The 24,014-nt window shown below is 43.5% G+C and overlaps 1 protein-coding gene across 1 annotated transcript in view; it reads left to right on the top strand.

The window, feature by feature from the left end:
* STAC (SH3 and cysteine rich domain) overlaps window positions 1-22,344 on the top strand; it is a 69,242-nt gene extending 46,898 nt beyond the window's left edge. Inside the window, exons 5-11 of the mRNA XM_035130095.2 lie at window positions 515-630; window positions 5,370-5,451; window positions 8,438-8,508; window positions 9,866-9,954; window positions 12,939-12,990; window positions 14,603-14,740; window positions 18,874-22,344. Coding sequence (XP_034985986.1) covers window positions 515-630; window positions 5,370-5,451; window positions 8,438-8,508; window positions 9,866-9,954; window positions 12,939-12,990; window positions 14,603-14,740; window positions 18,874-18,972 — 647 coding nt within the window. The 3' untranslated portion in view covers window positions 18,973-22,344. The remainder of the gene's footprint in view (window positions 1-514; window positions 631-5,369; window positions 5,452-8,437; window positions 8,509-9,865; window positions 9,955-12,938; window positions 12,991-14,602; window positions 14,741-18,873) is intronic.
* Window positions 22,345-24,014: the final 1,670 nt, after the last annotated feature.

The raw sequence follows: 24,014 nt of genomic DNA, 5'->3' as shown, positions 1-24,014 counted from the left end.
TGCAGGCACCAGAATGTCTTGTGCCATCCTTAAATGAACTGAAAGTCAAAGATGAGTAGCAAGATATGGGTTGCCCACATCTTGGCAAAAGTAACAGTAATCACTGCACAAGCCTGGGACCCCCCCCCTTTAAGTCATACAATGAGTGCCCATTTTGACATTAACACCCCTGGTCCTATACTGACATTCTGAACCCTTACAACACATTATGAGTTTGTTGTTATGTTTCTTATTGTTTATTCGATTCATTGTGAGCTACTTTGAGCACAGTTTTGAAGAAAACTGGCATACAGGTGGCGCTGATAATGATCACATTGGCTCTCTTTCCAGATGTTCGGCAGAGACCTGGTTCCCGGACTGAACTCTCCGCTGAACATTTGTTTTGGTCCACAGCCCAGGTGGATAAGTTAGTTTCCATCTTGAAAGGATAAGCGATATTTTTCGAGGAGGAGGAAGAACACTTGTAACGTCCTATCCTTTCTCCCTGCTTATCTGTGTTTCAATTCTTTTGCAGCTTGTGGCAATAAGGTTGACCCTGTCTATGAAACACTTCGCTTTGGAACTTCCTTAGCCCAGAAAATGAAGAAAGGCAGTTCTGGGAGCAGCTCAGATTCACCAAAAAGGAACTCTGTAAGTGTGCTGTTTAGGGCTGTTGTCAATTTTTGCCTCATTAGATCCACCTACTTTCCCCAGAAAGGACTTGGGTGCCTGCTTACATTTCACTTCTTACTATTAGTTACTAAACCTCTTCTGCAGGCACATGATTTCCTTGGGAATGATATATACTGCTTCACTGCCTGTACCTTGGTTGGTAATTTATCGTTCTCTAATAATTTAATAATTGGTTGGTAATTTAACATTCTCTAATAATGCGAAAAGCTGGACTGGATGAATCCCAAAAACGGAATTAAGATTGCCAGAAGAAATATCAACAACCTCAGATATGTAGATGACACAACCTTGATGGCAGAAAGTGAGGAGGAATTAAAGAACCTTTTAATGAGGGTGAAAGAGGAGAGCGCAAAATATGGTCTGAAGCTCAACATCAAAAAAACCAAATTCATGGCCACTGGTCCCGTCACCTCCTGGCAAATAGAAGGGGAAGAAATGGAGGCAGTGAGAGATTTTACTTTCTTGGGTTCCATGATCACTGCAGATGGTGACAGCAGTCACGAAATTAAAAGACGCCTGCATCTTGGGAGAAAAGCAATGACAAACCTAGACAGCATCTTAAAAAGCAGAGACATCACCTTGCCTACAAAGATCCGTATAGTTAAAGCTATGGTTTTCCCAGTAGTGGTGTATGGAAGTGGGAGCTGGATCATAAAGAAGGGTGATTGCCAAAGAATTGATGCTTTTGAATTATGGTGCTGGAGGAGACTCTTGAGAGTCCCATGGACTGCAAGAAGATCAAACCTATCCATTCTGAAGGAAATCAGCCCTGAGTGCTCACTGGAAGGACAGATCGTGAAGCTGAGGCTCCAATACTTTGGCCACCTCATGAGAAGAGAAGACTCCCTGGAAAAGACCCTGATGCTGGGAAAGATTGAGGGCACAAGGAGAAGGGGACGACAGAGGACGAGATGGTTGGACAGTGTTCTCGAAGCTACGAACACGAGTTTGACTAAGCTGCGGGAGGCAGTGAAAGACAGGAGTGCCTGGCGTGCTCTGGTCCATGGGGTCACAAAGAGTCAGAATTGACTAAATGACTAAACAACAACAACAACAATAATAATAATAATATGATCTGAGCATCCTCATTCATAATCACCCTGCCTCACATGGTGCTGCTGCTGGTTTTTCATACAGTACCACCAATTTATAAGGGGCTCATAGTAGGCAAAAAAGAAGACAAACCCTTGCCCCAATTTTAAAATACTTGAAAAGATGGACAGCAGAAGAAAGGTACAGGCAATGATAGTAAATAACAGCAAGCCAGCAAGAATGGGAGAGGCAATGGCAAGGAGGCGTTGATGTGACCAAATGCAGCTATTTGCACTGAGGGTTTTAGACTAAAGGGTCTGTGGAAATGAGGAGGGATATGATAAAGAGAATGAGAGGCATCACCATATAGTTACTCCGGGAGAGAATTCCATGCATAAGGGGCAGCAATTGAGACTGGACAGAATAATTTAAGATGTGAGGTCTTCAGGTGGGTGAGAATGGTAGAGTTGATGGAACAGCACTGCCATCAGAAACCCCACACTAGAGGGCTTTGATGCAAATTCCATAGAATAAAAATCCACCCTCAATAGAATCTGGCTGGCAGAACCGGCAGAGCCAGCAGAACAAAACAAAAAGACAGTCTTTAAATGACTCTGTAAGAGAGAGAGAAACAGAAAGTGAACAGATGGGAAATCCCATTTTATGGGTTTGATTTAGAACACTGATAGAAAAACAAGGTCAGAACTATTTTTGATAATTATGGGGAAGCCAACAGTTTCAAAACACTTGAAATGCTTACTTCTGCAAAATGGATTCACTGCACTGCACAGGTAGAATTGTGAATGATCACCAGCATTTCTATTTTAAAAAACCGAAAAACAGAAGCCTGGACCTACTATAGGATCACGATGCTGTCTCAAGCGGCAAAATGGGACCCACCACCCCTCACACACAAAAACACTTCTTATTCTCCAGTGAAAAAGTAGTGTTTGGATGGGTGACTAGCTGGCTTGTGCATTCTTTACCATTTCAACAATTCCCATCTTCCCCGACCACTGGTCCTGTTAGCTAGGGATCATGGGAGTTGTAGGCCAAAACATCTGGAGGGCCGCAGTTTTGGGGTGCCTGCTCTAGAGCATAATTTTAGCATAATATGGTCTTTGTTAAATTGGAATCTCTAAATACTTGGAAATTGCCTGTATGTTGTTGTTTTTTTAAAAAAGTGTGTTGTGCTCCATGAACTTGGCTACTTTGAAATTCTCTACAGCTTTCCTTAAGAAGGGCAGAGTTCAAACACCGGTATTTGCGGTTCAGGGCAAATATTTTTAACTCTGTATTCCAAAGAACTGATCTGTTTCTATCTACTTTCACCACAAGCTTTAATACTTCAAAATATGAGAGATAAGCAGAAGAACAACACGTAAACAACTGTAGAAAACAGATGGGGGATTCCTAACTTTCAAGTTCCTCCAAATGCAAACCAAATGTACACTTAGGTTCATTCCTTGGCATGGCCTCTGCTGGCGTTCACTGCTGTTAAGGCATTGAGAATGAACCTCTCTAGTGACCAGTGAATGCTGAAATAGAGGCCCATATGGTGTCTCTGGGCGGACTCCATTCTCACCAGCGACACAGTTTACAGTTCCTCTGGAGTAAGCATATATTTGTGTCTTCCATTGGGCAGAGTTGCTGTTCTGCAAGAATTCCATAGCTAATAATGTTGCTGCTATTCCACTAAACTCATCTACATGGAGACCTTTGTGTATTCCTAGAGAAATGGCCCTATTATAAACCCTCACAACTTATGAGTGTTGTATTTCCCCAAAGCAAATGCAAGCTTTGTTCAAATGTTGTGATCTTTCCTCTTTGTTTCCTTAGCTCGTCCACAGACCAGAATTTCAACAAATGTAATTGTTTCTTGTCAGATCAGTAAAGCTTTCTGTTAAGTAATAAATGATTACTCAAGCATGCAAAACATGAACATATTGCCAGCTTGCCTTGAAATTTTGATCAGATGGGGAGTGGGTGTAAGTACAGAATGCAATACGTCGTGGGATTTACTCCTTGGCGAGTCAGGCTGTCAAGTTGTGGATTACGCATAAGTGTGTAGTACCGTACTTAAAACCACAGTCTTATTTGGAAGAAAACACATGAACGTCAGATGACTGGAGCGTGGGATTTCGGGGTCCATGAAGGTATAGAGCAGGCATGGCCAAACTTGGCCCTCCAGATGTTTTGGGACTACAACTCCCATCATCCCTAGTTAACAGGAACAGTGGTCAGGGATGGTGGGAATTGTAGTCCCAAAACATCTGGGGGGCCCAAGTTTGGCTATGCCTGGTATAGAGGGACCTTTTAAGCCACCACTTGTTATTTTAAATCACTGTGATAAAACACACATTGATGGTGATGATTTTAATTTCTATGCTGCCTTTCCACTTAGATGTGTCCAAAGCTGCCTACAACACAACAGTGATGCAAGATCAAGCAACATATGATCATTGCAATAAACAGTTCCGGCACCAATCCATTTCAAAACACAATATAGCAATCCAAGCAATGATTTCATTTCAGTAATATTAACAGTGATATCCAACACCTTCCTAAAAGCTAGCCTTTGGGTCCCTGGGGCTGTTCCTAAGACCTGTCAGTTCAGTCAGTCACAATGGAGAGGTAGCTTACAAGTAAACAGACATGGGCTAGAACTGTTCAACATCTACCGTGAATGCATCTATCAACCTCTCTACCTCTGTCCAAAAGCCAGCTCCCAATAATCTGTCAAGCTCTGATGTGACCACAAAAAAGAGCCTAGAATGAGACTGTGCAGGCAAGGGGGGTGGAGCTATGCAAATGTGGTACCTCAGGTTACAGACACTTCAGGTTACAGACTCCACTAACCTGGAAGTAGTGCCTCAGGTTAAGAACTTTGCTTCAGGATGAGAACAGAAATCGTAAGGCGGCGGCAGGAGGCCCCATTAGCTAAAGTGGTACCTCAGGTTCAGAACAGTTTCAGGTTCAGAACAGACCTCCAGAACAAATTAAGTTCTTAACCAGAGGTACCACTGTGGAGTGATGTGCAGATGAGCAGGTGGACTTGATTCTCAACAGATGCAGTCAGTGCAATCTAGACTCCAGAGAATACCTTTTAGATCCCAGAGCATACCCTTTTAGCGAAAGGATGAAAATAAGGGACATGGCTGCAGTAGTACAGAACCTGTCCTCTTCCCCAGACACCAGATGGCTCAGGCCGCAATGTGCAGAGACACTATACTCTCCAGAGGTCTTGCAGAATCTCCCTTCATGTGCGCTTCCTGTCATAAATACATTTTGTTGCATAATAATTTATGTTGTGCTCCTTGCTAGTTGTTGCTGAGATGATGGAATTATAATCTACTGCATATGTAAACTCCAAAAATTGCATGTCCTTTTCCCTTAACTCCGTTTTCCTCTCCTGTGTAAATAAAGAGCCCTGTTTGGATTAGATTCAGCATCTAGGTCTACAGCACATCTCAAATGTCCTGCTATTCTCCCATCAAATATTTGAACTCCACCTCTCAATAACATTTTGTCATCGGTGTTGACACTTCCCGATTCCTTCCACACCCACCACCAAGCTGTTGCCACGTGCTTCAATCTCTTGTGCGTCTATTTCTCATTTTTGCTCATTTTCACACTTTCAAACCCCTTCTCCTCCTTTCTTACAGACATCAGATTTGGCAGAAGTTCCCGAGGAAGGTGATAGTCCTGGAAGCGTATTGGACATAACCAGGAAACGCAGCAATAGTGGTACGTGCAAAGCTCAGGTGTTCAGTGGCCCCCAAACAATCTTCAAACCAAGGAAAAATAATTGTAATCCCCATTAAATGTTTTCAGATCCCTGTTTATCATTCATCTGTTCTACCTTTAAAAGAAACTGTTGCCTGTGGGATCTACCTGACTTGGCCTTGTATAAGTACGGGTAACTTGTTGACAGATCTGACTGTGTGCTCACCAACAAATATCAGTGAGACATTAACCATTCCTTTGAACGGCATTAGATTTCTTTACAGTCAGAAGCTCAGCTCATAAATTATACACCAGGTTGAAGTGAAAGACACGAGACAGGAGTTGTTGATGCAGGTGAGCTTTGCATAAGCAAGCTGACTGCTAGCTCGGCAGAGGCTCTTTTTATTAGCAAAAATATGCACACGTTTAGGAACAGTCTGACCTTTAGCATTTTACATCAAGAGCTGACACATACGTTTCCTCTGATATTTGCGAGAACTGCTCCACTACGTCATGTTCCTACCAAGTGGAAAGTGAGGCATGCCTCTGCTAAGGAGGCAAAGGTCACAGACAGGGCACGGCAGACCTCTGAGAGAGCAAAAGTTTAGATAGAGGACATTGTGTTCAGACAGCTGTGGCTTGTCTGTGGGCGGAAGTGGGCTTAACACCCGGAGGTCATTCCTTCACCAGGTACTCCAAAATGTTCCTCTTGGAATATTTACTATATTGCCCATGCTGTCTGCACAAACCTTTTGTCGTGTTCCTGAAGTTCCCATGTCCCCAAGGCTTCTGGCATGCAGGTTTATGAAAAGTGTTGGTGCTGACCTTTAAAGCCCTAAACGGCCTCAGTCCAGTATACCTGAAGGAGCGTCTCCACCCCCATCGTTCTGCCCGGACACTGAGGTTCAGTGCCGAGGGCCTTCTGGCGGTTCCCTCATTGCGAGAAGCCAAGTTACAGGGAACCAGACAGAGGGCCTTCTCGGTAGTGGCGCCCGCCCTGTGGAACACCCTCCCACCAGATGTCAAAGAGGAAAAACTACTACCAGATTTTTAGGAGACATCTGAAGGCAGCCCTGTTTAGGGAAGATTTTAATGTTTATTTTATTTTAGTGTTTTGTTGGAAGCCACCCAGAGTGGCTGGGGAAGCCCGGCCAGATGGGCGGGGTATAAATAATTTATTATTATTATTATTATTATTATTATTATTATTATTATTATTATTATTATTTTCAAGCCAATGTTCTGATTTAATGTTTAGGCCTTATTAACCATACTTACTTTTCCTCTGCGCTTTCCAGGCACTTTTAAAGCTCTGTGTCAAAGTGTTCTCTCTGTGTGCAGCTTTCCCTGTGAAAACCCGCTCTTTAAAGTTGAATTGGAGCAAACAACAATCTGCGGAAAACCCGAATTGCCGTTCGTTGCACTTCAGCTTTAAAAAGCAGGTCTTTGCAGGGAAACCTCTGGAGGAAAAAAAAAGTGCTCAGACATGGAGCTTTAAAGTGCAGAGCTGTGGCTGGAAAGAGCAGGGCAAAAGGTAAGTACAGGTAAGCCCAGTACAAGGACATATCCTATGTCATATATCTTAGGTGATTTGGGGATTTGGTTTGGGTCAAGCAGTCACCCCTGCTATCTGGTGCACCCCTGTCTTCACCCACTGCATTTAATATTTCTATAGACTGCACAATAAAATTCCTTCAGTAGCACCTTAAAGACCAACTAAGTTTATATTTTGGTATGAGCTTTCGTGTGCATGCACACTTCTTCAGGTATCTGAAGAAGTGTGCATGCACATGAAAGCTCATACCAAAATATAAACTTAGTTGGTCTTTAAGGTGCTACTGAAGGAATTTTTTTATTTTGCTTCGACTCAGACCAACACGGCTACCTACCTGTATATAGACTGCACAGTTTGTGTATGAGTGTAGACAGATGTAGACTCCTATGCAAACATGAAATCCAGTCCACAAATGACAAGTAGGGCCAGGGACAGAATGGGCATTCCATGGCACGTCTCTTGGGAAAATTGGTCCATCTAGTTGAGCGTATTCTACACTGAATTCTCTCAACCGTTCCTGGAGACAACAGGAATGGAACTAGGGACCATCAAGGCGGATGCTCCAACACTGAGCCACAGTCCTCCTCTTGTTTCTTATGTCTAACATTTTTGCAAGACACATCATGTGGCCCGATGGAGTTCAGTATTCAGTGCAGGGGAAGGTAGCCTACAAATGCTGATTTCTGGTCTTTGGGGCTACGTGAGAAAATACCATCTTCCTTAGCTTAAAGAAATACTGTAGTGGATCAGATACTAAAATAAATTTAGTTTGTGTGATTTTCAAGATCCTCTTGCACGTGAGCATCATTTCCATTTTGTTTGTTTTTTAAAATCTCCCAGCAAGAGTTGTTACATGAGCCAGCTACTGGGGGGGGGTATTCAATAATGAGGCTGGTCAGGCAGGTGTCCATAGCCACAGAAAAGCTGTTATTTGCCGCCACAGGTGGCAAGAAGTCATTTGGCCTTACAAAGAGCTAATGGAAACATTTCACACCAGAGACACAGTATGCAACTGCCTTTGATTATGGAACTGTTCTTTGAGATGACAGGTTGATGCTATTAATAGTGTGGGTGCTATTCATAGACGCTATTAATAGCTGCTCCAGTGCTTTGCATATAAAACCCCAAGCAGGGTTTAGCACTACCGAGGATTCACCAGTGGTGGAGATGTAGAGTAGAGATGGCTAAAGAGGAAAGTGATGACAACTGGCGTTCACATGTGGATGTGGACAATCCCACATACCCATTAAAGGCTTGCAGAAATGCCAATAGGAGCACATCAAAGTCAACTGCTTTGCTATTTCATTTGCAGAAGGTGCTACGCATTATGAGTGAAGTTTCAAAATGAAAGCAGAAAGATAATAGCATTGGAATAAAACATGTGGAACAAATGGCTGGCTTGTTTGGCAGCCAGGATTTTGGTCCTAATATTTGTTGTGCCCTTAATTACAGTGTTCACATACTCAGTAAATGGTACCATGGACTTTGGAGATGAACCGAAGAAAATAAACTCCATGCTGCAGGTGATTTTTTAAATATGACAATAAAGCTGCAATTCTGTACCTACTTTCCTGGGAGCAAGCCTCATGGGATTCAATGGGACCTACGTTTAAGTAGGCATGTAGGGGAAAGCAATAATGGTAGAGAAATGGGAAAAATTATGGATGAGGGATATCAAATTCACACCAAATTATGATTTAAGAAAAAACATTCTAAAAATGCAATACAGATGGCATCTGACCCCGGCGAAATTGGCGAAAATATACAAAGGGAATGATAATTCTTGTTGGAGGTGCCACAAGGAGGTGGGCTCGTACATACATATTTGGTGGCATTGCAAAATAATCAAGAAATTTGGGGGAAAGATTTATGTAGAAATGAAGAAAATATTGAAATCCTATTTTAAGAAAAACCCCGAAATTTTCTTATTAGGAATGTTAAGTGAAGATATCAAGGAAAAAGACAGATGTCTAATAATGTATGCAACCACATCCGCCAGACTCCTTATCGCTAAAAATTGGAAAAGTGAATTAATTCCAAAAATAGAGAATTGGCAAATCAAATTGATAAGGTATCAAAATGTGGCGAGGAAAACAGGAGAAAGTAAGGGAAAATCAGAACAGAAAACTGACAAAGATTGGAGAAAATTCAATGATTACATGGCAGAATTTGTGGAAAATGCTAACCTCTTAGCAGACAGGTGAAGGGCCCAAGTAAACCAAACAAAAATGGAAGAAAACATGTAAAAAGGTATACAGATAAACTTGGATACAAAAACCGAAATAGAGAAAAGGCTGGAAGTCATCACAGGGTGGAAGGGGTGGAGAGTTTTTTCTTTTTTTCTATGTTTATGTTGTTATTATCATTTTTTTCATTTTTTTTACATGTTTTATATAATCAATTTGTATTTATCTGAATTGGCATTTAATTTTTCGTAAAATTATTTTTTTAAAAAAAAAAAGTAGGCATGTATATAGGACTGTGCTGTAAAAAAAGCCAAAATTAAATTTCACATTCCTATGAAGAAGGTGGTTTTTACAGATAGGGCAGCTTGGGATCACATAGTAGCAAAGTGACTCCTATGAGCGTCTATGAATGAGGCCCATGACAAAGTGATTCAACAGATTCTAAAGCAGGGAGCCCACTGCCAAAATCCAGAAATTTGGCAGCTCGTTAATTCTGTTTCAAAATTAGTCTAGAGGTCGCCCAATAATAGATTCCCCCATTTGGGTTCTCCATCCGGGAGTAGAGTTAAGATAAACACGGCATTTTCAGAGTGCATGTGGTTGAATTTGTCTACAGCTTTGTTCTATACATAGCGCTACTGTTAAAGAACAGATTCCAATATCTCCTCTTCTTTCTTTTTTTCCCACGCCGAAGGGATCTCTCAGTAAAGATGCAGTACAGACAAATGCCTATGTTGCCTTGTACAAATTTGTACCACAAGAGAACGAAGACTTGGAAATGAGGTGAAGTTATGGTAGACTTGTGTATTTTATTAATGGGGGAATTGGGAAGGACGCAGATCTGACCTGCTGTGTAGATGGGTTTATGTAACAGCAGGGCCAAGCCAGCCCAAAGGCCACAATTCCTCGAGGGGAACTGTCCAGGGTATACACGCCAATGAATGAGCTGAACGCCAAAGGGAAAAGTAGGTAGGGACAGAAGCAAAAGTGGACAGAGCGAGAGTAAATTCGTGCAGTAGGCTGTATTCCAGCCACGCTTCCTACAGACACGTCTCTCTCCATCTTCCAGACAAGGAAAGCAAGATGTATTATCAATGTTCAAGGACCCATTCCTGCCAAGAAAAGCACTTAAGGAGCACCGGTGTGAGTTGTGGCCTTCAAGGAGGTTAGTGAAGGCTGAACTGAGAGGTTAGGTGGCCTCCCTGTCTACCTCTGCAGCTATTCAGGCTCCATCCACCACAACATCCCCGGACAATTTCTTCACAGCATGTAAAAATAGAACCTGCAGGACAATACATGACTGTGTGGCAAAAATGGATTGGTTAGATAAAAATAAAAGTTTTTTAAAAAAAAGAAAAGAAAAGAAGAAGACGTCTATTCTGTGAAGTGACAGGCTTGCTCCTTCTTCACAGAAAATGGCAAGACAAATGATTCCAAGAGAGCCACATTTTGGGGGTTTTCTGGCTCACATATCCTGCCACTCTCACAATCCCCGTTTCCTGTGCCCAAAGAGCCTTTTATCTGCCATCACAGATGCTTGGATGTAATGTAAATCCCAGTCCCAAGTTAGATAAAATCTTTGTCTTCAGAGCTAGAGTCATCAGGTGAATCACTCTGGCAACTATTCACAGTTCGTTGCCACCACCCACCTTGTCCTGCCGCTTCATCACCCCAACCATTGCAGCTGCCACCTCCTGACCAGCTGGAGAAGGAAAATTGAGGCTGAAGAACAAGTCTTGTGGTTGCCTACATGCTTCCACCTCCCTTCTTAAGTGCCCTCCCATCAAACAGGCCCCAACTCAGACCTCAAACTTTTACTCTTAGCTAGATATGAGCGGCAGGTAGCAGGAAATATGCCAGAGTGTTTTCCTGAATCAGGAAGGGGAAGCAGATGATGTTTAGCATTTCATAAATCTTGATATAGAGCAGGGTCCCCCAGACTTACCCTGCTTCGGGCCGGTGCCTGAAGCGCTGATCCCGTGGCGGGCCAGAGGGCGGGGGAGTGCGCACAAATGCACCTGTTCACATGCTATTGCCGGCACACTTCCAGGTCGCCAGAGAACCAGAAATGGCTTGTGCGGATGCACATGGGCCTCCTCCAACCCGGAAGTGCGCCGGAAATGATGCACGTGCATGCGTGCAACCTATTTCTGGTCCCCCAGCGACCCAGAAGTGGGCCACCGTGCCTCGCTACTAAGAGCAGGCGGCAGGGGTCACCAGGGGCCGGATAAATCGGTCCATTGAGCCGTATCCAGCCCCCAGGCTGTAGTCTGGGGACCTCTGATATAGAGGCAGTTCCCATTGATGAAGGATTCCCCCCCCCCCAGCAACCAGTAGTATCCATTTTGGCAACCATTTAGGAGAAAGAATTTACCTTTCTTTCCAGTGAGGTGCACTGGCCCAGATAGTAGTTGTAGTTGTTGCTGTTGTTATCCTAGCATGAACAGTCCCCACCATCACATTTCAACATATATCTTTTTTAATTTCCAAATGCTCCTCCCAGCTGTGCTCCTCCCTGACTATAAACAGATTACATGGGGCATACATGATAAGAGTTTTCTCAACATTTCTGTAGCTGACATGTGATGCTGATGACCTTATGTCAAGAGCAAGGTGCTAACCCAAAAACTAGGCATGTATGGAGAATGGCGTTTTGGAATTGACACAGGATCATCTTTTATTTGTCACTGCTGCTCTAAGTTTGGCTAAACCAACAGGCATATTGGAACGACTTGGATTTTACTAAAGGTTCCTCATGAGGTTCTTAGGAACCTTGCAATAGGGATGCACATAGATGTGAAAACGACAGGGAAAATGGAGATAATTGTTCACTGGATCTAGAGAGGGCATCAAAGGACTCAGTGATTCCCGTCCTGCTAGAGTTAGCTTTATCTTCTTAACTAAGTCTCATCAAAAGCTGTAGGCAAGGGCTGGGGGACCTTTTTCAGCCTGAGGGGTTCTGGGCAACCTCCCACAAGCCAGTGGCGGGCAGGACCAAAAGCAAAAGTAGGAAGAGGAGGTACGGCCTGGGGAGAGTTCTGAGCCCCAGACAGAGAGACCTGGTGGGTCACTAAAGGGCCTGAGTTAATCATAACCAGTTTATTTCATTGGCTTCACAGTGGGAACTTCAGCTGGTTCATTTAGACCAGTAGGTTTGAATCCCAGAATGTGGATAAAATGGACAAATCATCATTAAAGTCACTTTGGGGGACTAAAGAAATTGTGGAATTCATGGGTGACGCTATACATGAACAAGCATAACTTTCTGTTTTTATTCAAATTATCTTTGGGCTGCTTGCGTAAGCTTTACAAAGCAGCTGACAATTTATCACCATTTAAAACTCATTAAAGCCAGCTAATAGTAATGTAAATTAACACAGAAAATATTGACATACTGTGCCTTTGAAAAGAAAGTTATTTTAATGTTTGCTGCAGGATTTTTTCCCCTTTGTATTTTGTTGGAAGCTGCCCAGAGTGGCTGGAGTAACCCAGTCAGAAGGGCAGGGATTAAGAAATTTATTTTGTTGTTGTTGTTTATCATTTGGGTTATTGGTGTGTTTTTTCTGTTTTTAAAAATGTATTTTATGTTCTCATTTTGTATTTTTCCTGTTGTGAAGCACCCTGGGATGTTTGGATGAGAAGCAGTATACAAATTAAATGAATGGATAAAAATTTTGCTGAACTGAACTCAAAACAAAATGCCCAACGTAATACACATTCATTTATCTAAACAACGTGTTCCCAATGTTTCTGTCTTCTAACTGTAGGCCAGGAGATAGGATCACACTTCTGGAGGACACAAATGAGGACTGGTGGAAGGTAGGATCGCAATTACCCAAGTACAGTAATGTGGAAAGAAAGAAAAATGAACATTGCACGTGTGTGTTGGTCATTAGTGTTGACACACGTTCCTTTGCTTCAGTGTGTTGGAGCAGCATTTTGTAGGCTTGAGAGGCGTGTGCTTCACTCTGGTCTAAGGGAACACTTTTGTTCCTCGGTAGCCTCTCAGTAGCCGATATAAATTAGTACTTTACTGTCAGTGTGGACAGTTCCCCCACACAGAGCACTGAGTCGAGAGGGCACATAATAAATAAATAATAATAATACCTACGGTACAAGTATATTTATATGGGCATCTACTGAGAAGATCCACAAAAAGCAACTGTACTCAAAGGAATTATCATGAAAATAAGAAATATTTGGGGGAGGGGATTTTGTCCTTGCTCAGGGCGCCATATTACCAAAATCTGCCCCTGTTATTGGCATTGTAAGGAAGCCCTTGCAAGGCACAGCAGCACCAAGGAAGGGGCATTGATTGATGGGAGGGTGGAAGGAAAGCAAGCTTGCCAACGGTAACCCCAGAAGCACCTTGGACTGCAACCTCACGCCCCCACCTCCCAAGCATCTGCACTGCCTTGTTGGCAAATCACTGCAACAATTTAGGGGCTCTTCCCTTCTTTCTCAATCTGGGGTGCTGATTCAGATCAGTAGCTGAAACAGAAGGATGCAATCAACCCATCCGCCCATTTGGTGGGAGCATTATCATAACGTGAGAGACAGTGTGGTGCACCAGTTAGTGTCTCTGGAGAAATTCAGGTTCATCTCCCCACTAAGCCACATAGCTGACTTGGGTGGCCTTAGACTGGTCACTGTCTCTCGGCTGTAGCTGCCTCACAGGGTGGTTTTGAGGATAAAATGGGAGGAAGGAGAACCACGTACACTGCTTTGAACGCCTTAAAAGGTAAGGTAAAGGACCCCTGACAGTTAAGTGCAGTCACAGACGACTCTGGGGTTGCATTTGTTCCCAGACAGTTTTTTCCAGGTCATGTGGCCAGCAGGACTAAGCCGCTTCTGGCACAACGGAACACCGAAACCAGTGCAGTGCAGGGAAACACTGTTTTATCTTCCCAGCAGAGCGGTACCTATTTATTTACGTGCACTTTTTGGCATGCTTTCCACTGAGCCTAGGGCTTGCCAATCAGAAGGTCGGCAGTTCAAATCCCCGCAATGGGGTGAGCTCCCATTGCTCAGTCCCTGCTCCTGCCAACCTAGCAGTTTGAAAGCACGCAGTGCAAGTAGACAAATAGGTACCGCTCTGGCAGGAAGGTAAACGGTGTTTCTGTGCACTGCTCTGTTTCGCCAGAAGCGGCTTAGTCATGCCGGCACATGACCTGGAAGCTGTCTGTGGACCTAATGTTCAGGGATCCCTTTACCTTTACTAACTCCTTCAGACATTTGGGCTGCATGTCATTTAGTGCTTTCTGCAACAGCATAAATAACTAGAATTTGACTCAGAAGCCCACCAGCAACCCGTGTAAGTCTTTAAGATCAGGCCACTGCATTCTGCACCACCACCAGCAGCTTCCAAACCATCTTCAAGAGCATTACAGCAGCCCATAACTCTTCTTCTGTCATTTCACCTTCTTCACAGGGGAAAATAGAAGACCGAGTTGGCTTTTTCCCAGCAAATTTCGTTCAAAGAGTACAGCAAGATGAGCATGTCTTCAGGTGTATCAGAACGTTTATTGGATGCAAGGAGCAGGGGCAGATAACCCTGAAAGAGAACCAAGTGAGTAAACCTGGAATTCCTTCCTGTGCATTGAAACATTGTGATCACACCTCTACTTTTCTCATGCAGTTAGCTCCATCAAATCCCATGGTACATACTTCCAAGAGAATGTATAATGATTGGAGATTTGAGATTGTGATGCCTAGCATGTTGTTGTTGTTTAGTCGTTTAGTCGTGTCCGACTCTTCGTGACCCCATGGACCATAGCACGCCAGGCACTCCTGTCTTCCACTGCCTCCCGCAGTTTGGTCAAACTCATGTTCGTAGCTTCAAGAACACTGTCCAACCATCTCGTCCCCTGTCATCCCCTTCTCCTAGTGCCCTCAATCTTTCCCAACATCAGGGTCTTTTCCAAGGATTCTTCTCTTCTCATGAGGTGGCCAAAGTATTGGAGCCTCAGCTTCACGATCTGTCCTTCCAGTGAGCACTCAGGGCTGATTTCCTTAAGAATGGATAGGTTTGATCTTCTTGCAGTCCATGGGACTCTCAAGAGTCTCCTCCAGCACCATAATTCAAAAGCATCAATTCTTCGGCAATCAGCCTTCTTTATGGTCCAGCTCTCACTTCCATACATCACTACTGGGAAAACCATAGCTTTAACTATACGGACCTTTGTAGGCAAGGTGATATCTCTGCTTTTTAAGATGCTGTCTAGGTTTGTCATTGCTTTTCTCCCAAGAAGCAGGCGTCTTTTAATTTTGTGACTGCCTAGCATACATCCCTTCAAGTACATATGAATTGAGTCATAATTGAACTGGAAGTGACTACCATGGCAAATTATATGGACCTGGAGTTTTACCGTTGCTTCCTAGTACCGTTTTACCGTTGCTTCCTAGTAGCCCATGGCAGTCCAGCTTATGCCAGGCAGTTAAGTAAATTAATAGAAAACTAGTCTATAATAGGACAAGAGTCGTTCACAGTCTCCGTTAATTAAAAGCAATGATTAAAAAGCCAGTCCATCTTGCTAGCACCTCCACTGCCTCTCAGTCACAGCAAGTGAAAGTATTTTTCCTTCCTTTTTTAATATTCATACAAAAAAAGCCAGTTAAGTCAAAATAATGCTATTGGTTGATGCTGTTAATGGATTTTGGGGAGGAACCGAGTGAAATGACAAGTACTCTGCCACTACCGTGGAAAGAAGGAGCACACAGGGCATCAGATCAGACCATTGGTCAATCTAGCCCTTTTGCACAATCAGTTTTGGGAGGATACCAAAGTGCAGGGATTGCTGATGAACAAAAACAAGGCAGAATACTGTTGTGCGCCAAATCAAGCCTTTGGTCCATTTAGCTCAGCATCTACCCTGTTTCTCCTAAAATAAGACATACCCATAAAATAAGCCATAGCAGGATTTCTAAGCATTTGCACAATATAAGCCATACCCCGAAAATGGGCGCAGTTCTGGAGGGCCTCAAGGAAGAGGCGAGGCTGGACGCGTAATAAAAAATAAGACATCCCCTGAAAATAAGCCACTGTGGGGGGGGGTAGGAGAAATAAATATAAGACGGTGTCTTATTTTCAGAGAAACACGGTACAGTGACTGGCTCCAGGCTTTCAAACAGAAGACTTTTGCAGCCACACCTGGAGATACTGAAAACTGGACCTGGGATGTTCTGCGTACAAAGCAGGCACTCTACCCCTGAAGATGAACTTGTGTGGTGTGCTCAGAATTTAGGGTTGCCATGTTTTAAAAAGTGAAAATCCGGACACAAAAATGGTTGAGCTTCTTTTAACAAAGTTGTTGTTTTTCTCTTTTTTCTCTTTTTTTGGGGGGGGGGGAATAAAATGAAGTTTTTGAGCTGTTTTAAAGGAAATTCACCAAAATCTACACCTCCGGCATGGGTTGTCATACGTCCAGATTATCCTAGACATTTTGGCGATTTCCTCCCAGGCACTGTTTCCAACTGCCAAATCCCAGCTATGCCTGGGAAATTCCAGACATATGGCAACCCTATCAGAATTTGGCGCATTCATTTCATGGCAGAACAAAAACATACTGCATAGTGCTGACCGGCTTGCACGGTAAGACCCTGTGCATGGGCGGATCATTGCCTGTGTCAGCTGCAGTTTCAAGGAGCCTCCACGTGGTGGATCTCAGCTGGCTCCCATATTTATGTGACAAACCTATCTGACCACGTTGCGCACATAGGAATTTACAGTATGGAGCTGCATTCTCTTTCTTTGATACAGATATTAGACAACAAAATCACTGAACCAAACTGACTGTTAGGAACACTCATTTGAAAGTTTCATTTGCTAAGCCTGAGGTGGAGTTCCTTGATATTTTAAAAGGGTCCTGAACGTCACAAACAGGAACGTCACAACAGGAATTCTTACACAAACTCGCCAGCACATTAATGAGGGTTATATATGTATAGCAAGACGTGCGCATACAAACCATAAAATGCCCATTGCAGGAAATGAGGAAGTTTTTATGCACAATGTTATATCAACAGCAGCAATACAAAACATCATTCAGGCAGGCAGAGATATTTTTGGTGCCCTCCTAATGCATGCTGGGTCTCTTTGCCCAGACAGCAAAGCACTTTGTGTTTATATAGCTTTGTACCCTTCTGCTTTCAAGTAGATAATATAAACCCTTGTAACAAAGCTGGAGCCTGAAAGGGATGGAAAAGAGCATGGCTTGCTTGTCGACTTTAGGAGGGCCTAGGGGAGAAATTGCACAAAGAACTCTTTCAATAAGTTGTTACAAGTGAGCAATGCTCTAAGCCAGTGGTCCTCAACCCCCGGTCCACGGACCGGGACTGGTCCATGGATCAATTGGTACCAGGCCACCCAAGGAACATTAAATACAATTAAATTAAAATGTGGGCCGCAGTAAAATTATCAAACATTGACTGGTCCACGGCGATAAAAAGGTTGTGGAACACTGCTCTAAGCTGCTAGAAGACTGCAGCCACAAATAGGGACCAGTTCTGCACTAGATCCCCCTGATGTTGTGCTAGGAATTAAATGCATGACAGATGTGGGAAGAAAGGAACCGCTGAGCCCAAAGAATAGGAAGATCCAGGGAGGTGGTGCAGAGAAAATTTGATTGGCTAGGGAAGATTGGGGGGGGCTCTTTTAGACTGAGGCCCACATTTCCAAGGGCCACAGGCCAGTAGTAGATTAGGCCAGAAACAAAACTGAGCCAGTGTGGTGTAGTGGTTAAGAGCGGTAAACTCGTAATCTGGGGAACCGGGTTCGCGTCTCCGCTCCTCCACATGCAGCTGCTGGGTGACCTTGGGCTAGTCACACTTCTTTGAAGTCTCTCAGCCCCACTCACCTCACAGAGTGTTTGTTGTGGGGGAGGAAGGGAAAGGAGAATGTTAGCTGCTTTGAGACTCCTTCGGGTAGTGATAAAGTGGGATATCAAATCCAAACTCTTCTTCTTGAGCAGAGCAACTGATGTGGCTTACCACTGCATAGCAGGCAACATTCCAGTCAAGCAAAAGTAGGGTTGCCAGACTCAATAGAGGACAGAACTTCTGTGCCTTTAATTGCCCTGCTCTCTTTTGAGTCTGGAAACCTTAAAGAGAAATTAAACAAAGGGTCTGCTGGTTTCTCTTTAAGGTTTCCAGACTCAAAAGAGAGCAGGGCAATTAAAGGCACAGAAGTCCTGTCCTCTATTGAGTCAGGCAACCCTAAGCAAAAGCCAAAGGTTTCAACATAACCAGGAAATTAGACAAAGAGGGCTTTGAAGATTGCAAGAGATTTCAGGCCATCTCATTAGGCCTATTTTGGAATCAGGTGCCCAGCCCCCCCCCCACATACACACAATGCAAGGAGCCTCATGAAACTTGCTTTTGTCTGATCTCTACTTAAGGCACACACCATTGTTAGAATGGGTGGGAGGGAGGAGAAAATCTTGCATTATGTTCATGAGGCTGAATTGGAAAGCACACATTACAAATTTCGCCTGCTTGACAGCTGATTACTAAAGTGGTATTATGCAGGCCCCATTACTTCTTGTGTGGATGTGCATCCCATTGTCATGGGCTTTGAAATTTGGTGGTCTTTTCAGCTCAGACCTTACAGCCACGAAGCATCACCTATACCTATTTGGGTTCCTGAATAGAAGTGGTTATTGAGTGTGGGGTGTTTAAACTTTTCTCTCCATTCTTTGTCTACAGATCTGTATTACTTCAGAAAAGGAACACGACGGCTTTATCAAAGTATGCAGTGGAAAGAAAAAGGGCTTTGTCCCCATAGATGCCCTAGAAAACATCTGAGTTTTCCCTGTTCAACCACTGCAGTTGTGATGCTTTGCTGGCAAGACCTGCCTGCCTCATCTTGCACTGTGTAACCCCCAACGAAGCTGTCTTGCAGATGACCAAGGAAATCATATGACAACCACAATGATCAGTTGATATCAGACATTTAAGCAACAAGAGATGGTTGGTCAACAACAATCAGAAATGGAGCCAGACAAGAGTGGTCTGAGGCTTAGGAAAGGAATAGCTTGTTTACTTTTTAAAATAAGTGAAAAGTTAAACTGGATAATTTTTTTTGAGCAAGGCTGCTAACTATTACTGATGGGAACAGACAACTAAACTTAGATTTGCACCCTGTTCACGTGTCTTAAGAAAACTGTTTGGGACTTCTTTCTCATTTGAAGTGTGATTGAATGAGTAAGGGTTCAGACCTTTCCCTTGTATTACTACAGCTTGAAGTATATAGTGTGAGTCCTAAAATGTTGTCCATGATTTTAGCGAATCAACATAATGTTTGGTTCTGACTTTTTTCAGTTTCAGTAACAAGGCAGTTTGGATGAATTGTGGAGCTGTTGGTTTAGGAAACAGTCTGTGGTCTGGACTTCTCTGTGATTTTTGATATATGTTGCTGTGGCGATCTTGTACGTCCTTTGGGTTTCTTGTATACAAGCAAAGATTTCAGCACATGTTGGATGTAAATGTTTAAACAGCTGGTGAACAAGCACTGTTTCGCCAAAGCAGGCCTAGTCCGAAATAGTCTTTCCTTTTCCTTCTCTAGGAAAGAGGCACCTCTCAGAAACAAGAAACTGGGTTGCAGAATTTTTCTATTTTTCTGATATTGTTTGAGCATATTTTTAATATATGTGTGTATATAGCATGTTCCTGTTTTTATGGTTAACCAATTTCATTTCACAACAGGGGGGAATAGATTCTAGCTGACAAAAAACACTGAGTGGAATAAAAACATACTGAGCCAATACATTTGTGAACAAATGCAACCAAATTCAAAAGACCAAAGGTGTTAGCAATTCACCTTGAAGTACATGTCAGAAACAATCCAACATAAAGTTAGGCACATTTCAGCTTCTTGACTTACAAGACTTAAGCACGCCTAGTTTTGGAATCTGGCCACAGATGGAAACTGCAACTATAAAACCAGAATTTCACCCACTGTTTCAAATTGTGGTTCAACAAGCAATCTAGTCAGACATCAAGGAATCATCCTTGAGGCTGTGCAGAATTTATGGGCCTGTGCAGAATTTACAAGGTACACAACAATTCAGATACTTAAGTAACAAGCAATCTATCGTTGCCCAACGTTTACTGTTTTAAGAATTCCAAGCCCCTCTCATTCTTCTTTTTATAAATCAACTACTGTATCTAGAACAGGCTTTGGCAATGTTTTCTGCCCGTGGGCCAGAGGATTCCCACAGACTATCGTCCGTGGACTGGACATAGGCCACACAGGCGCAGAAGCGATTTCCGGTGCCGCGCTGCCCATGTCCCAATAACACCGGAAATGGCTTCTGCGCATGCCCGCGGCTGCGCAGAAGCGATTTCCGGCACTGCAGACATTTTGGAAATGGGCAGCACAGCACCAGAAATGGCTTCTGCACATGTCCACGGCTGAGCAGAAGCGATTTCCGGTGCTGGCTGCCAATTTCTAAAATGTCTGCAGCGCCAGAAATAGCTTCTGCGGCTGCGTAGACACGATTTCTGGCGCCGCTCGGCGAGTCCCTGCGCCGTGCTGCACCGGTTTACCGAAGCACGCGGGGGACTTGCCGAGTAGGCAGCTCGGTTCACAGGCGGCCCGTGGGCCGGATAAATGGCCTCCATGGGCCAGAGGTTGCCGATGCCTGATGTAGAAATTCCCCTTTGAACAAGTTTTACCAGCATGTTTAAAACGTGCACATAATCTCAAAGGCAATATTAGGGAAGGAAAAGAAGGGCATGAGAGTTACACTTGTACAGGATGAAAGGGTTGCAGACAATGACCGTTTCCCCTTAGCCAATTGAGCATTTTATTGTGTGTGACAACTCCACAGAACATCATGTGCCGCCCATAAAACACTTCAGCTGAAGAACAGGGTTGGCTAACCTGAGGCCCAGGAGATATTGCTGGACTGCAACTCCCATGATCTCTGACCACGAACTCTGCTGGCTGGGGCTGATGGGAGTTGGAGTCCAAGAACACCTGGCAGTTAACCAAAGGGTAGCCACCCCTGCTGAAGAAAAACAACAGTTGTACACTTCTGAAAAGTTGCTTAGCTTGCGACTCTTAAGCAAGAAGCAGGTGGCTGTATTCCAGTACCTCTGAGTACATCTGTTCAACCTTCACCTCTTGCCTTGCACGCCAATCTGTGGCTGAATCCCAGTGTGTATTTGCTACCAGAGATGGTGCAACTGGGACGTTCAGGCCCACTTTTTTGTACTTAGCAAAGGGCTCCTGTGTCTAGCATATACTCAACTCTTTGGATTTTGAACCTGCATCCTGATTCTGCAGTTACATTTGCCGACATGGAAGTGCTGAACGTGTGCATGGCTCATCTGTACAACAGGAGCCATATGTGGGCTTATAGGTCCATGTATATATCTGAGTAGCTTGAAGGAGTTTGCCTGTTACTGTATGGAGTAGAATTGGACACTGATGACAACCATTCCATCCATTTTCTATCTCTTGAACATGTAAATAGTAAAGCTATCCCCCAAAAGAGAAGGGGGATTCGGCTTCATATCTTTTAATATATATACAATATATATATATTTGCAATTCCTTTTTTTTGCATAAGAAAACCAGGCAACTTAAAATGTAATCCTATGCATGTCTGCTCAGAAGGTAAGTCTCACTGAGTTCAATGAGGTTTATTCCCAGATAAATGACTATGGGATTGCAGCCTTAGTGTTAGGAAACAAAAGTCCCTCATAACAAAGGGGAAGAACAGCAGGCGCATTATCGACACAGCCTCTTTTATGTCGTGGCTCTATTTGACATTTACTGATCTGAGCAAAGTGGGGCCCTGAAATGCCTGCCGAAAAATCAAACTCAGTGCTATAGTTAGTGTCTTCTGATCCGCAAAGACTAGGTCAAATTATACATCCATCCATCCATGCTACTGTTTACTTGAATGCAACATACTGTGATTCTGTCCTATTTCAGTGGCTTCTGTTAATTTCAAGTCCCTCCTTCAATCCTGCTTCATAGGATAAAGATGAATATTAATTTCAATTCACAATGGCCTTTAATCAACGTCTCATTTCTTTTGATACTAAGCAATAAAATAAAGATTTTTTTAAAGAAAAAAAATGCCTGAATTAACCATACTGTTATAAACTGATGCATATCACTGTTCTCATGTTCCTTTGGGTCATCAAAGAGGCTTGTATTAGTGCTCAGCTATTTAATGTTAAGCAGGTGCCTGAGGCAGTCACCTCGCCTTGCCTCATGGGTGGGCTGGGCCTACAATTGCAGATAATGCAGTAAGGAGAAAAAATCCAACATGCATGTTATGTGCGAATACATCCCGCCAAGCACTACCCAGTGATGTGAAAGAAAAACACACCTGAATGCTCATGTGTGGATGAATGTGCACATAAACGTACACAGGAAAAATGGATCTGTGTGACGCACATGCACATTCACACACTGGTGTGTGCCCAGCCCCCGTGCATCGCCAGGATATACAAATTGGTCCTTGGTAACATTGTAAATTAGTGCCCCACAGAGGGTTTTATTTTCTTCCCTTTGCCCTGCATGTGTGCAGTTACAACAGATATAGCACTAACAAACTGATTCGTTTTGGATAGACGAGCTTTTGTGTGACACTGGATCACAGGAAAAATTAATTTCAGAGGCTTGATGTTCACATCTGATTTAATATGCTGTTTAATAAAGACCCCACAGTCACTGGAAAGAGAACGTGCACTTTGTCCTCTTCATTAGATAGGAGAGTTCTCTTACAGTGCACACTGCAGCCTCATCCCCTGAAGAACACAGAATACGTCTTCCACCTCTAAATGCTGCTGAACCCCATTTTTTCTCTCACTGGGTTTTGTCATAGTGGGGGCCTTTGGTACATGCAACCGAACATGTTTCGACTGAGCTGCTCCATTTATATCAGCACATTTTGCTTAAGCAGCCACAAAGGACCTCTTTTTACAATGAACTCTGCAATGCACAATTAAGATGGGGACCTGTGTTGCTGCTGTCACTATGTCCCCCCCCCAAAAAAAGGCTGCTCCTCTGCCAAAATACTTTGTCCTTTTCTAGTGACATCAGCTAAGGTCCACTTTGTAACATACTGTCTACATCATCAATTAGCATAGCAATGATAATGGATGCTCATGTGATAAAACATGTATATATCTCTCTTTTAGGTTCTGCTCGTTTTCAATTTACAGGGTGCGATGATAAAAAAAAATACATTAGCTTTTTCTTAGGCATAGTGTTTGGCACACCCTATCGCTTGATAATCTCTACAATCTAACCAGGGCCAGCGTCACCTGAATTACTGCGGTCTTCTCTTCATGATGATGTGTAGTGACAGTGGCTGATCTCCCCGTCTCCCCCTCCCAGCTTACTTTCCCTAGACCCACTCCATGACTTTTCTTCCCACTTATATCATACCCTCCAACATTTCTCCAATGAAAATAGAGACATCCTATTCCTTATTATTTTTATTATCATTATTATTATTACCCTGCTCATCTGATTGGGTTGCCCCAGCTTCCAACACATATAAAAACTCTATACCCTCCAACATTTCTAAGGAAAAGAGGGACATTCCGGGGTCAAATCAGAAACTGGAATGGCTTTTGTAAATCCAGGACTGTCCCTGAAAAACAGGAACATTTGGAGGGTCTGTTATACGATGGCAGCAGTGGTGAGGCCCTCCATCTTCTCACTGTAGGAAGGGCCCAAAGGCCCCCTTTTTTGGAGCCACCAGCCTCCGCTTCTGCCTGTGATTCTGGTCTGCTCTCTGCCACAGCCTCTTCCTGCACACTAAACCCTGTTACCTCTTCAGCTTCTGACCCTTCCTCCTCCTTGTCTGCTTCCTCTTCTC

The sequence above is a fragment of the Zootoca vivipara genome, chromosome 12 (genome assembly GCF_963506605.1).
Source record: "Zootoca vivipara chromosome 12, rZooViv1.1, whole genome shotgun sequence".
NCBI classification, from domain to species: domain Eukaryota; kingdom Metazoa; phylum Chordata; class Lepidosauria; order Squamata; family Lacertidae; genus Zootoca; species Zootoca vivipara.
This window is presented reverse-complemented; position numbering and strand designations above follow the sequence as displayed.